Below are 14,810 nucleotides of genomic sequence, written 5' to 3' on the forward strand. Positions count from 1 at the left end.
CCTGCAAATTTGGGGTGCCTTGGCCAATAAGCTGATGTGCACCTCCAAATGAATAACCAAAAGCAAAACTGATGTCTGCAAGAACTGGAAGCCAGACACACACGTAAGTCTGGCCCTAACGGTCTATTTTAAAACATGCTCCATATGAGGCAACAAACTAGCTAAAGGTACTAAACTACCAGCAAGTTCAGAATTGCTTATTAAACCATCATTAGTATCTTTTTTTAAAATTTATCTTATATGATATTTATTTATTTTAAAAAACTTTTTATTGGAGTATAGTTGCTTTACAATATTGTGTTTCTACTGTACAGCAAAGTGAATAAGCTATACGTATACATATATCCCCTTTTTTTGGATTTCCTTCCCATTTAAATCACCACAGAACATTGAGTAGAGTTCCCTGTGCTATACAGTAGGTTCTCATTAGTTATCTATTTTATACATAGCATTAATAGTGTATATATGTCAATCCCAATCTCCCAATTCATCCTACCCACCCCCCTCCCCCCTTGGTATAAACCATCATTAGTATCTTAAAAAGCTTAGATTGCAAGCACATGGTCCGTGAGCACTATGCAAGGGGGCTGCAGAAACGTGTCTTTCCTCATATTTGTACTTAGGACACCTGTAAGCCCCGGATCAAAATAAACCGGAACTCATTTTTGATCCAGTTAGTAGAATGAGGTGATGATGCTGAACTTTATCTGAGCCCTGTACTCCCAGAAAGGAGTAACAGGTGAGGAATCTCCCTACTCTCTTGTTAGCTACAAAGGACCATCCTGCTCACGCAGAGATAAGACCCCTTTCCATCCTTCCTCATGACTTCCTAAGACTGGCGGATGACTCCCTTGTTTACCTGCCTCCATAACCTTGGCCCCCTCCAGTTGCTTTGAGACATTCCTCATTAATAAACATTCTCCCTATTGCAAGTGCCTGAATAAAACCATCTCCTTAATCGTCCCATGCATTTTGTGGCTTTGGGTCCCACAATGGTGAACAAAGCCATTTGGTCTAAACCCAGAAGTCACACCGGAATTTGAGTGCTGGAGAGAAAAATTCTAATGTGGTGGTTTTTCCGATTTTTAAAAGGGACCATGCAGATGCCCAATTTATCACATACCTTGATTAACTTAGAGAACAACCTACCAATCTATCTGAAAATGTAATTACAATCAGGTTTGGATAAGCAGAAAAGCTACCAGTGACAATTTAATTTAGAGGAATTAAACAAGTTAACATCTCTTTGCAAGTAATTAAATGTTTAAACAGATTTTTCTGGAGCAGTTTGGTGTTTATTAGCCCCCAAACAATACCACCTTCAATACATAAAGCGTTCTCTGAGAAATGAGATGCCTTCAAGTTTGCAGCTGCTGGGATTTAGACGAAGGAAAAAAAAATCTAAAAGCACTATTTAGATTATAACTGACACCCCTCCCTCAAGACCCACACCTGCTTCTCTTGTATTTCCAGTCCCACTATTTACTTGCTTTCTAAGCAAAATGTCAAATTTCAATTGCAAACTGCACTCTGTGTTTCTTCTCAGGCGCCTGGATAGAAAACCAAAGCTGAGGAAATGCTAAACGAGGACGCCCTGCTCTGGAATGCACAAGGAAATGCACAAAATAACAGGCATTATTAGAACCTAAGGAGAAAAGCCATGTTTTTAAACAATTACTAAAGCAGTATAGTTATAGCATAAAGACAATTTCTGCGCCAGCTTGTTTCTCTGAAATTCTCTCTGCCACTGAACAGCTAGAACAGATAATAACTATTAGTAAATCAAACTCCTCTGCAATATCCAGCTGTGCCTCATGCATTTACATACAGATAGAATGGGTATATGTGTTTAATATGTATGTGATACGTACTTTTACCACAGTCAAAGTGCATGGGACAAAGGAGGAGGAGAATGGCAATCGGATCAGCATGAGATAATAAAGTGGCCTAGCTAAAGTATTAGCCAGCGATTGATCTCAAACCGGGATGCTGCTTCTTCTGACCTGATTACTTACTATGCGTAGATTCCATTAAATAGAGCTTAGACATGGAAAGCTTCTGGAAACACTCTAAATGCATAGAAGGATCTACAGCGCTCTGAATCCAAATTGTAACTGCATAGGAGCCCATGGCCCACACCTTCCCTGCTCGAATCAAGGCCCACGTTCAGGGTAGGCTGAGAGGTTAAAGGGCCGCCTGAGAGCTGGTGGGAAGCCCTGCCGAGTCCCACAGGGAGGGCCCTTCCCTTTCCTTCCCTTCCCCCCAAGCAAGCGTTTCACCCTCCAAACGAATGCCTCCCTCCTGGGAGGCTTGTCCTGTCCTGGCTGCAGAGCTCTAACTATCAGAGTGGGAAGGTAGTGAGGGAGCTGAACGATCACTTACGGTCACGGTCCCCTTTGAAAAACTGATGACAGCCATGAATTCTTCTTTAAAAAAATGCAAATCGCCACATGCATATACAATTTTGGATGTAATTTCAGGGGCTCTAACAGACTTCCTGAATGAAGTCACAGACCCTAGGTCAAGGATTGCTGATCTGGTCCATCCCCTTCATTTTGCAGATGAAGACCCAGGAGTGGGGAGGGATTGGAGAGCTGCTGACAAGGGAAAGGAAGCTTCCCTGCTAAATCCGCCTGACCTTCGCTACAAAAGAACCCGAAAGGAAGATTAATTCGGCAGAAGGAATTCTCTGTGGTTTACACAAGCAGATGGTCTATAGAGTAAGGTTGCTCACCTGTCCCTTTTACTTAAAAATATGTAAACATATAATTTGCATAGCCAAGCCAGCCACACACCTCTCCATCTCTGTGCCTTCACCTCAGGTTGTCTCTGTCCCTGAGTGCAGGGGTATGATTCTTAATTTTTTGTTTCCCTCAATCTGATTATTGATATTTTGGGAAACTTTCCCTACCGCCTTCTCATCATCGTCCTCTCCCCTCTTGCTGCAATCCCATCAATCCTTTCTGACTGGCAGAAGCTGCCCTTTTCCCACATAAGCTGTGACACGTTTGATTGGTTGTCTGAAGCCTCTGAACACCGTCTGCCACCTCCTCAGAGTTTCTACAGCCTGGAAACTTTTTCCTAAGTTTGTTGGTCTTCAGTCACAGAGCTGGGGCAGCACTGATATAGGTCTTTCCTGTGCTTTACATTGGAGTGATTTAAAAGTGGGTTCTTTAATTACGGAATCATCGTCACAGGAACAGAAAGAGTGTGTGGGGGGTTCCTATCTGTCTGGCTGTGTCAGCATGCCAAATGCTCCTGGGCTGCCTGCATGGCTGGTTTTCCTTTGCTGGGTTTAAAGCTGACTCCTGATGCATGCAATAACTCTTAAAGAATTGAAGAAAGGTCAGATCTTCCCCAAGGATGAAGGACTTCCCTATAACTGAATAGAGTCCACTCAAAAGAATTAACTCAAGAAAAAAGGTACTTATGGGTGGGTGTGCTGCTTCTATGTCAAGTCAAAGTTTTCAGACCTGGGTACTAGGGTTCCTTCTATTAGAAGTGGAATTTCTTAACAGATTGCCCAGCTGGTGGTGAATATACTGCCTGTTTGAGCTCTACCTTTGTGGGTTTGTGACTCCACGAGACCAATGTCAGTGGAATTTCTGTTCCAGCAAGCACTAGAGGTTTCACATTGCTCTGAAAAGGTTTGGGGACTCGACACACTCACGCTTTGCCCATCCTTTCCTCTGCCTGGAATGACCCCTTGCAAACTCTCTATTACAATGCAATCCATCCTCCAAAGGCTGTTTTCAAATGCTACCTTCTCCATATAGCTTTTCCCCATTTCCCCGTATGGATCCCCACAGAACTCCGCAATTCTTTTATAGTACTTAGTTTATTCTAATTATTTGTATACTTGCCCTACCCCCGCAACACTGTACGAGTGAAGCCTACCCTGCATCTTCTGCTGAGTCTAGCACGGGACTTTGCACATAACGGTCTATAAATACCTACTGAATCAGCTGCCTCCCTGGTTCTGAGATCTCCCAAGATGACGTGGATGCCGATGACGAGACTTCCGAGTTAGTTCTTCATGTAGCTTAAGGGCTACGTGCCAGAAAACGGTACCAGTTCATGTGGACCCTGGCCTCCCCCAAATGTGAGCATTAAGGCAAGTTCTTGGTCCAATTTTAAAACATTTCCACTTAGAACAGAAAAACTGTAGCCATCTTAGGAACAACCACGCCAAGCAGAGAGAATTAAACAGCTAAACGACTAAATGAGTTCTAACATTGGGATTTTAATAGCCTCTAGCGTCTAAACTTCAGTTTTACATGTCATCTTTAAGAATGATATGGTCAAAAATTGCAAAGAGGATGATTTTTAAGACTTGGATATTCTGGTATATAAGGTGACTCCACCAAATAAAACAACAAAAACCACTTGAGTGCCTGCTAAGTGCAAGGCCCAGGCCCAGAGGTGAGGGTGTTTGGGCACACCTCTCCCTACATTCTGATTTACTTAGGCTGGGACTTGCTGTGTTCACTGGTGGTCAGGGTCACACCCAAGTTCATGTAAGAGTTCCGTGATGGCAAATCCGTAACTTTCCATATTTCCACCCGACTTCACCTCTGATGCTCTCCCTTTGATTTGCAAAATGCAGGCCCATAGGGAAACCTCAACAATCCTGCGGGCCTCACAGCTGACGTGGCCCAAGCTGTGCAGACCATGTTGGTACCCTGCTGGGTGGAGTCACCACGCTTGGGAGATACACTGCTCTTTTTGTGAAAGGCAGCCCCCCCCCCCGCCCAGTGACAAATGGGCTCTACAGTTCATGCATTCCAGAGGAATGCGCTCAGCTTCCAGATGGGAGCACCACCAAACAGGTTGTAGACGGAGAGGGAAAAGGAAAAATTAAAGCTATTAATATGCTGGAAGGAATAGAGAGACTGGTTTCTTAAGGGGGTCCCTAGGATGTGACTCAGGTTCCTCAAGCCAGGGACAGCCCACTTTCTTTCCTATCCCCTTCTGGGCCCAATATTTTGGCCAAAGGCGGGCAGGGCTCAACCCCCTTGACCACAGGAGCCTCACACACATTCCATTGTTTCCTGCCCCCTCACTGAGCCTGTACTAAGCCAGGGGGTGCCTCACTATTGCTATACCTAGGGGAATAAACTCATTTAAATCAAACTGTGAGCAGTACTAGAAATAATGTTAAATTAAGTATAGGATAGTGCTTCCTGTGACAATTTTTCATTGTATTTTATTGATTGATATTTATTAATTAAAAATATGGGACGGCACACACCAGGGTGTATAGTTGTAAACAGATATATCGAAATACGTATTCCTCATCTCTCTCCACACACAGACAGCCACATATGCTTGCTTTCAAGGCACTGAAAGAACTCACCCTTCAGCCTTATCTTTACAACTTGCCACCCTGGAGTGGTGTTCCCTACCAACACATACATCCGGATGCATTTATGAGTGTATGTACGATCTGCAAATGTTTTATTTATAAGTGGCCAACTCACTGCAGCACTGAAACATGCATTTACAAATAGATATCTGTTTTATGAAACCCTATTCCTTTGTTTTAATAGCTGAGCTATCCAGCCATACCATGATAATGTACAAGGTAAATGGGTCTCCATCTCTAGAACCTGTTCCAAGTTTCCTCAAATGTGACTAACTGCATGAATTTCCCAACCATCAGAGATCTGCCCCCGTCAAAAAAAAAAAAAAAAAAAAGATCAGTTTATTCTAGACATGAAACCTGCACAGTTATAAATTGCAGGGGTTTTAGGGGTGAACTTTAACTTGAAACTACCCTGAAAACTGAGATTTTGCTCCAGGGGTAACATGAAGAAGAAAACTACCTTCCTGGAAAGCACTTACGATATAAAAGGGAAACATACAGCTATTTTATATTTGGGGATGAAATCTGTATTATACAGAAGTTTGGGTGCTTAGAGTATTTATAAGGATGAAATACAAAGGCTAAAAACCTTTGAACCGATATCTTTAAAATGATTATTATTTAAAGTGATGAGAGAAGACTAGTCAGAATTTGTCCTGATTGCAATAATCTGAAGACAGGGAATGGTATGCAAAACATTAGAAAGAGTAGACTATATTTATTATTTATTAATGCTTGATGCTAACGTTATTCTAACAGCTTCTGCGTTGTCAAATCAACAATCTGCACTAAATAAATGACCATTTGGGAATTGTTAGGGAACGTCTCTGTTCCTCTCCCTGCTTGACTAAAAACTGTCATTTGCAATCAAAGGAAGCGGCCTTGGAGCTGAGAACACAGCACTTGCAGCCTTATAGTTGTCCCTTTCTGAGGAAAGACCAAAGATTCACATTAACTTGATCTTTTGCAGCCAATCTAATTTCATTCTACATGAATCCAAGAGGACTCCACGCCACATTCAGAATTTCCTGTAGGACTGCACTAAAAACGTAATATGCTGACTATCTTCTCTGTTACCAATCCTCTGAATTCTGAGAGGCTGTAATAGCAAATGAGGACAAGGAATAACCTAGATTAACTTGTGACCCTTGAGTGTGAGGCAAAGGAAAAGAATTCTGCATTAAGTTTCAAATTGGTGATGGGTTTTTAAGAAGTGAAAACTACTATCTGAGGATGTGAGCTTCAAAAAGCACCCACTGAAATGAAGTAAATAATATTGGCTTTGCTGAGTCTGTGGATGCTTTAAATCCCATCCTGGTCCTTTTAACAGAATGTTAAGCACGGATATGTAACTGGAGAATTCTAGTGTAACTAAGAAAGTCTACTTACCATCAATTCCTCAGGTGCTGGCCTTTCTTTTGGTTGTTTTCTCATGCTGTAAGAGAAAAACTCATATTATCTATATCACTTGTAAATTTGTGCTATAATTTCCACCATGGGCTATTTCTCCTGGAATTTGAATGTTTTCAAAATTCATCATGTTCAATTCTTGGCCAAAGCATTAGCCTGTATTCCCTTTCTTTTATTTTGACCTTCAATTAATCAGATTTTGGGGGAATCTCATGAATCAAAAATGCAAAGATTTTTTGGGGGGAGTTACTCTTGCAATACAGATAAAGAATGAATTTAAATTTATCCCAATTCTACTTCTGAAACTAATGTGAAAAAAAAAGCAGCAATGTTCGTTTCCTGACTCAGTTATCAATTCATTTCAAACAAATTTAGGGAACAATATACTTCTTTTTTGGTAACTGGGATAAGACAATAAGAAAAGAAACATGAATATCAGGTCAAATGAGAAAACATCTCATTCCTTCATTATTACTCCAAATGACAAGTAATATATAAAAGAGGTCAGGTATCTAGATAATGCTACAAAAGGGTTATTACATTATCTCAACTTTCATTTATTTTGGCTACCATGCAAGCTGATAATTCATTAAACAGCTGTCGGAAAGTTACGTTTGTTTAAGCTGCTTAAAGAATCACATTCCTCCTGCAAAATATTTCGTCTTATGTGCAACAGTCATAATCAGTAGCTGTAGCATGTACTTAGCTACGTGATGAAGCACCCAGTCATGGGACTGAGGTAACTGTGGGTAAGCTGCCTACTTGATGGCCGATTTATACTAAACTCAGAGTATCTGTGGGATGAAGTCATGAAAAGAGACTGCTGCTTCTATTACTTGGAAAATCACACAGACACTTTTTCTTTATATAAGGCAACCTCAAACAAGCAAGAAAAAAATAGCCCTTCATACAATCTCTGCATTTGCTGACAGTATTTTTTTTTTTTTAAGTACAGAGATCTAATGATCATTTGGTAAACAAGAACCGTAGTTATGAACCATTAATGACATCGAGGACATTTGCCTTCCCTATAAATAACCATATGCATCTCTCAAATACTGCATCCATTAGCAAGTAATTCAAGCTGTCTCGCCAGTGGAGTTGGTAACAGTCTTAATCTGACATGCCAAAGTAGCTGTATCTCTTGGGAAAACAAGGCTATTACCCACTATCATTTCTGTTTTGGCTTGACATCTGTGGAAATTTCAACACAGGTTATCCCTCCCTCTGTCTCCATAAAACTTCTATATAACAGCTGATTAATTTTTTGGACAGAAGGCAGGCAAAGCCCTATCTGCTTTTCTCCCTCTCTGCTCAGAAAGGGCCCCACCCCCAGGTTGGTCTCAGACCACATAGTAGGATAAGCACAGTGGTCACGGCACAAATCCAACATCTTGGAGCGGGTGATGCCAAAACCCGGCGCTCCAGGCAGCTTGGGAATCACACGGTTTGTTTTTCAATTTCTGCATTTCAAAATGGGATATTCCCATCATGTGCTTCTGTTTCTAGGAATTTCATGTAAAGGAAATTAAGAGAGACTGATACATATTTCTAGATAATGGCTCTAATATAAATGAGCTCAGGATTCTAGTGTTTAACCAATACGTACCTTTTTTCCCAACATGGCATATTTTGGAAAAAATGTTTGCAGAGTGAAAACAGTTTTTACAAGCTACGGAATATTATGTAAGTATTTTAAATAAACAGAAATAGTGTTAATAAAAATTTTAGAAGTTGGGATTTAAAATTCTCTTCCCCACATATTCTCCTATGGAATATAAACTACACGAGACATTTTTATTAAGAGGTAACATATTACATTTAGTCAAAAAGGTGATAAAGCTTGACATTTATATTAAGGAATATTTCTTGGTTTCACTTTAGCGGCATCATCAGATGGATCATGGGGGGGAGGGGGAGGGGCCAGTGTACAACCATTTCGGTTTAGCAAGGAATCCTGAATGCACCATTTTGTGGCACCACAGGAATGAAGGGCTCATTTTCCACTAGTGGATGCAACTCTGAAGGGGTGATGAAATAAGGACTTTGATTGAAGGAGGGAAAGAGAAGTAAAGGTGCTTATGAAGGAGTTCCAGAATGTCCACAACTGTTGCTAGTTAGTCCTGTCTCCTGCTTTGGGGTGGTCATCTCTCTGCTCCTAATTTCCTTCTCTCTCTCTCTCTCTCTCTCTCTCTCCATGCTGGGGTGAGGGAGAGGGCAGAAGGATGGCAGTGGAGCAACTAGGCCTTCCAAGACCACATGGGTCCTTCTGAATGGGGGGAGGTGGATAATGTGAAAGGGATAATAAAAGAAAACTTCATTCTATGGGGAGGAAAAAGGCAGAAGGCTGGAAAAGAACCCTTGGCAGAAAAATGCCTATTTCTTCAGATAGAAAATGACAAGGGGTTGCCTAGAGACTCTAAGGGCCCCTTGGATCTAAATCCTGTGGCTCCCCTCTCAGTTCTTATAATGGATAAAGTGGGCCTAGTGGAACTGTGTCTTCATAGTCTCTCAAACATCAAAATTCAATGAAATGGGACACCACTATTGTGTCTAAAATATAACCAAAGATAAAAGTTATTTACTGAAAATCCAATGAATTAATAAACTATGCTGCTTCCACTAAGTGACAGACACTTTTATGGGTAACTTGAGGTTACATTAATAAAAATAAGCTTCATATGTCTGTTCAATAGGGGCTATAAAATTATGTATTTCTTAAAAAAAAATTGGATAGCAACAGTACCTGTGCTCAAAGAAGGAGCCTGATTCTCAGCAGTTTATTAAAACAGGAAAAAGCCTCTAAAGTACGTTTATGACCCTTTGTGTAAGTAACGTTTACATAATTTAAACAATTCTTCAGCTTTGCTGCCCCATCTGCCCAAGGCCCCGAAGTCCCTGCCGTCTCCAAAAGGAAGCAGGGCGAGCCATAAGGTCTCACGGAGCCGCAGAGTTAATGGCATGTATCATTTACATTGAGGGCATGGCATGTTTGCAAACGGGCTCACCACTGAGTGATGAAATGTACAAATGGCTCGGAGAACTCTCCAACCGGAAGGACGGGTGAATCCTGGGATGGAGGAAAAACAAGTCACCAAAAGTCACAACAATTCCTTTTCTTTATACCCTCCACCCCCAATCCCAAAGCAGCATATAAAGATGAATATATAACAAGGATTCACCACCATGTGGAAAGGAAAATAAGGCCTCATCCAATTAAAAAAACGGTCTACGCTCTCTTCCACATGTTTATGTAAAAAATGCCAAATTTAAAGCCATACACATTTTACCATGGTGAGAAACATGAGAGCAAAGAGGGAAGGGAGGTGAAAAAAGGACAATGATAGCCACAGGGTAGGAAAGAAGGTACGAAAGTGTAAATGAGAAATTAATGATTATTTAAGTAACACACAAATGGTCTTGTAATTAACAAAGAGCTGTGAAATTATTCTTGTGTTGACCTTTGTTTCTTTTACTGGGTTTGCTATTTACACTTTTCTTTTTATTTACATTTATTAGTATATACAGCTGCTCTTAACTGCTTGCCCCTAACTGAATCATGTGTGTCAGAGTTGGGTTTGTTTTTTTTTTTTTTTCACTTTAATAGAAAAGCTTTTTATACGGGAAGCCGTTTCCTGAAAAGGAATTTCAGCCTATTTGCCAGTCTAGGCAAACTCATCATATGAGAAAGCCAGTGAATTAAGGACACAATGAAAAACGCCCACCTTGCCCACGAACAGAACTAGGATGGAGGTGGCAGTCACTCAAGAGAGCAGAAAACTACACAGCAACAAACGACAACTACCATGTAACACAGGGAGCAAACCCCATTACCATTTGCAAAAGAAGGCTTTAAGAATTTAGGAGTTTTTTCAAGAATGACAGAGAGAGCCACTGTGTTTATAGTGTAACGGCTCAGAATGTAATGAAATTACACTGCAGAGTACTTTAACAGTCATCTCATTAGACCTACAGTTGGAACAAGAGAGCCACATAAAGTAGGCAGCTGCAAATGACTCCATTCTCATCGATTCTCATTTGCTATTAAAAATACCTTTCGGCGGCTCTTTTCCTCCCTGACATCCCTACACAAAGTGCCCTGCAAAGTATGATACATGCACCTATTTAAATTAACAAAGGAATGACTTATTTTAATCTCACTGTGCTTTGGAGTGCTTTGGCCATTTGGATGAGCAATATATCATTACATACAACCTTCCAGCGCTGCAGGCAAGAAACTCAGAGCATGCAGCATTTGGTGGGAGCCAAACAATTTCTCTAGCACACAACTGTGTCAAATGCATGCATGTATTCATTATTGAGAACAAGAGGAAATAGCTTTGATGTAGTGGAAAAAAGAAGATGATAAAAGCACCTCTGCAATATGCGTGTCATTATCAATGGTGGCAGATAGATACAACTGCACAGCCTCCTATGTGATTAGTAAATATACATATAATTGCTGTGGCCAATTATCAGAAAAATGAGATCGGTAATTACAAGACAGAAAATTAACTAGAACTCTTATTAAGGCTTTGTTTCCAAATCAAACAATTGGAAACTACCGGAAAATACAATTAAATCAAAGGGAACTGAGGGGGTCAAAGGAGCCAAAAAAATAATCCCAAAGTTAAAAAAAAAAAGGAATGTGAACCAAATGTTTCTTAGTTTTTGCATATCTGTCCTCTTTGAATTAACATTATTTGTCCAGAAGAGGGGAAGGTTAGTAATTGTAAACTTAAAATTCTCATCAATAGAGAAAGGCTTCCAAGAGGAAAGGAAAACAAAGGAAAATGGGAGTGAAATAAAGTCTTGCCAAGTTCAAAGAATTACATGCAGGCATTACATAGAGAGGACGTGAAAGAGGGTGGGGGGGCGATGAAATAGTCTGCTCAAAAGAAACAAGGCACGCAGTTAACATGACAAGGCCTCGATAAAGGTATTATAAAATGGTCACAGAAGTCCTATCGGTTTGAAGAGCAAAAATAAAACATGGTATCAATTTCAGCCCAGTCTGTTTTAGGAAAGCCATATATATCACCAAGCCTGCAAGATTCTACGAGGCCCAGTTCAAGAGATGACATTTTACTGTCTCAAACACTATTAGTAAAAAGACAGTTCAAAGTCTGAGGTACAAAAATTATGGACTCTAATCAGGTAGTTAGTTTTCTAAGTCATTCCTTTCTGAAATTTTTTTGGAGGCTGTAGTACTGGAAGTGTCTGAGTAGTAGCTGCTTTAAAATGAATGTTTAGGAAAATAAAAGCCTACTGTCTTTAATGTGGCTGAATATTTACCAAGATGGTTAAAATTCTAGACTGGTTTTATACAAAGATCCTGGTATAAAACGTGATGCTAATGTGGGCCTCATTTCAAAGTATGATACCAAGAGTAAATTAATGAATTATAGACTAGGCAACTTGATGAAGACGTCATTTTAACGTGGATGAGAAACAAAACGAGGAAACTGTGACATCCTTGCATGGGTAGTTAATTTTATTTAAGACCTGATATTGTAGCCTGTTAAGTTCCTCATAATATAAAACTAAGGAACCCTGGGTGGTACCCATGAATAATTTATTTCACTTGTGAAAATGCCAGCCCAAGTCGACTCTGCAGAACCACAGAGAGTGGATTCTCATCTCAGTGGTGCCTGGAAAGAATCAGTCATCAAAGATGTGGGGGGAAATTCTAATCTCACAAGCATAATGCTAGATATTTCTTTTCATTAAAATCCACGTCTCCTGTGTATCTCAGAGGAGAATTTTCTGAGATACAGAAGACTGACTAGTGGGGGGCGGGTTCAGAATACCACACGCAAACACGGGGTGGGGGAGTCCTCTGAGAGCCTCCAACTCCACAGAAGCAGGCAGGCTGTCAACAATCCAAAGAAGGCAAACGAACAGACCTGACAGCATTCCCCAAGCTGGAGGATTTTTAAGTATACCTTTCTCACTTTTAAGCAAGCAAAATTAGAAGTTAGTTTAGATCAGGATGTAAAAAATCTCCGAGACTCGGACCTGTCTATTTCGTTATCTAATTCCAACCTGTGCGAAGGAGGAAAGGAGGCTCACAGTAAAGCCACTCCAGCATCGCCGTGGCACCCAGGGAGGGAAAGTAGCCAGTCACTGTGGGGTTAGAGCGAGACAGAACCATGCCCAGGGGTTCGGAGGATCTCGTAAAGTCACTGCTGCTACTTATCAGAAATGTTCTCTGTGGAACACGGGTTCAGGCAAGATGAAGAAAAAATACATTTCAAAAATGTAAACACAAATTAGAGAAGCAGTGACACCAGCAACTCTCAGTATTGGCTGAAATGGACTCTAAATTATTAATAAAAGTCACTCTCTTTAAGACCCTGGGTGCCATACTTCACCTTGAGGGCTTTTGGGGGGATACTTTTCTTTTGAACTTCTAAGCATGGAGGTATGGAACGAAACAGAGGACACAACCTTAACCAAAAACCTTGACCTGAGATTCCGGTCCTGAATCAACTTTAGCGTCCTGCTAAGGGAAACAGGCTGAATTCTGTTACGGAGCAGGCAACCGTTATATAACAACAGCTGCTGCAGCCATTTCAGTAAGCAATTCTGGTCATCACGGAGGACAGTCTCCAAGTCTCAGAGCTTTTGGGAACTACCTCGTCAGCCCCTCCTGCTAAACAACTGGAACACAAGCAGGCAGCACACTAGAGAATGGCGAAGGACGAGAAGAAAGTTTGAGTGATGCCTTTGCCTTGTGAATAATGAACAGTTCAGGAAGGTCAACCCATTACAACAGAAACTGTTTAATTATTAATTATGTGCAATCTATGAGCAAAAGGACAAGTTCAGCATGTTTAATGTATGCTAACTTCAACTGGACTCTCTCTGGGTATTTTGTTATTAGCACGTGTCAGCAAGGTACTCAAGCATAAAAAAAGGTAAGGAGCAGAAAATCCGAGTGTGTGTGTGTGTGTGTACCTGCAACAAGGTGGGGGAGGGGAGAAGGAGGTCCAACTCCAACCACAACTGCTGCTGGTACACCTGCAGAGTAAGCGTGCCAAAAGTACACTTTGTGATCTTGAGAGCAGGCAAGTAAGTTGGATACTCCAAATAAAGAAAACATAAATGAGAAAAATGCTTTTGAAATGACTTACTTAAAAGGGAAATCATTATTTTAAAGGCATAGGTTTTTTTTTTTAAGCCATGTTGTTTCTTGGCTTTAAAGAATCGGTGTCATTAATGTTCAAGCACATGCTAGCATGCACACACACACACAAGTGCATGTAAAACTGGTATAATCTGAATAAATTCAGTGGATGGTATCATGCCAATTTCCTGGTTGTGATATTGTACTATACTTATAAACTGTTACCATTGGGGGAAACTGGGTGAAGGGTACATAGGATCTTTCCATATTATTTCTCACAACTGCTTGTGAATCTAAAATAATGTCAAGGGCTTCCCTGGTGGCACAGTGGTTAAGAATCTGCCTACCAATGCAGGGGACACAGGTTCGAGCCCTGGCCTGGGAAGATCACACATGCTGTGGAGCAACTAAGCCCGTGTGCCACAACTACTGAGCCCACGTGCCACAACTAGTGAAGCCTGCGTGCCTAGAGCCCATGCTCCACAACAAGAGAAAGCCACGACAATGAGAAGCCCGTGCACCGCAATGAAGAGTAGCCCCCGCTCACCTCAACTAGAGAAAGCCCGCGCACAGCAACGAAGACCCAACACAGCCAAAATAAAATAAATGAATAAATAAATAAAATGATGTCAAAATAGGAAGTTTAAAAGTAAAAGGGTAAGGAGCTATTTTTGTTTAAACTCATGAGGTCCAGATTTTTAGCAGAGCTCTGCTTTGAATAATGGAGAAGCCTGGCATAACTATTTAACTGGAAAAAAGTTGAGGGGCCTTTGCTTTACAAATATACCTGAGGATTTAATTTTTGCCTTTAATTCATAATTAAAGATGACAATGGAACCTGACAATGATGTGGTGGTTAATTCAGACACTAATAGGGCATAGACACAAAATGCTGTATAAAAATGA

General features: G+C 40.8%; 1 protein-coding gene across 5 annotated transcripts in view; it reads right to left on the bottom strand.

Moving 5' to 3' along the window:
- The window catches only part of MAP2K5 (mitogen-activated protein kinase kinase 5), a 268,367-nt gene that overhangs the window by 29,508 nt on the left and 224,049 nt on the right, over window positions 1-14,810 (bottom strand). For all 5 annotated transcript variants that reach the window (XM_089907071.1, XM_022579868.3, XM_022579867.2 and 2 more), the window contains 2 exons: window positions 9,784-9,845; window positions 6,755-6,800 (listed from right to left, as the gene is read on the bottom strand). In XM_089907071.1, the coding sequence (XP_089763197.1) occupies window positions 6,755-6,800; window positions 9,784-9,845 (108 nt within the window). The remainder of the gene's footprint in view (window positions 1-6,754; window positions 6,801-9,783; window positions 9,846-14,810) is intronic.

The sequence above is a fragment of the Delphinapterus leucas genome, chromosome 2 (genome assembly GCF_059928025.1).
Source record: "Delphinapterus leucas isolate spDelLeu-1000000601 "Yukka" chromosome 2, BTC_Dleu_Yukka2, whole genome shotgun sequence".
Lineage (NCBI taxonomy): Eukaryota > Metazoa > Chordata > Mammalia > Artiodactyla > Monodontidae > Delphinapterus > Delphinapterus leucas.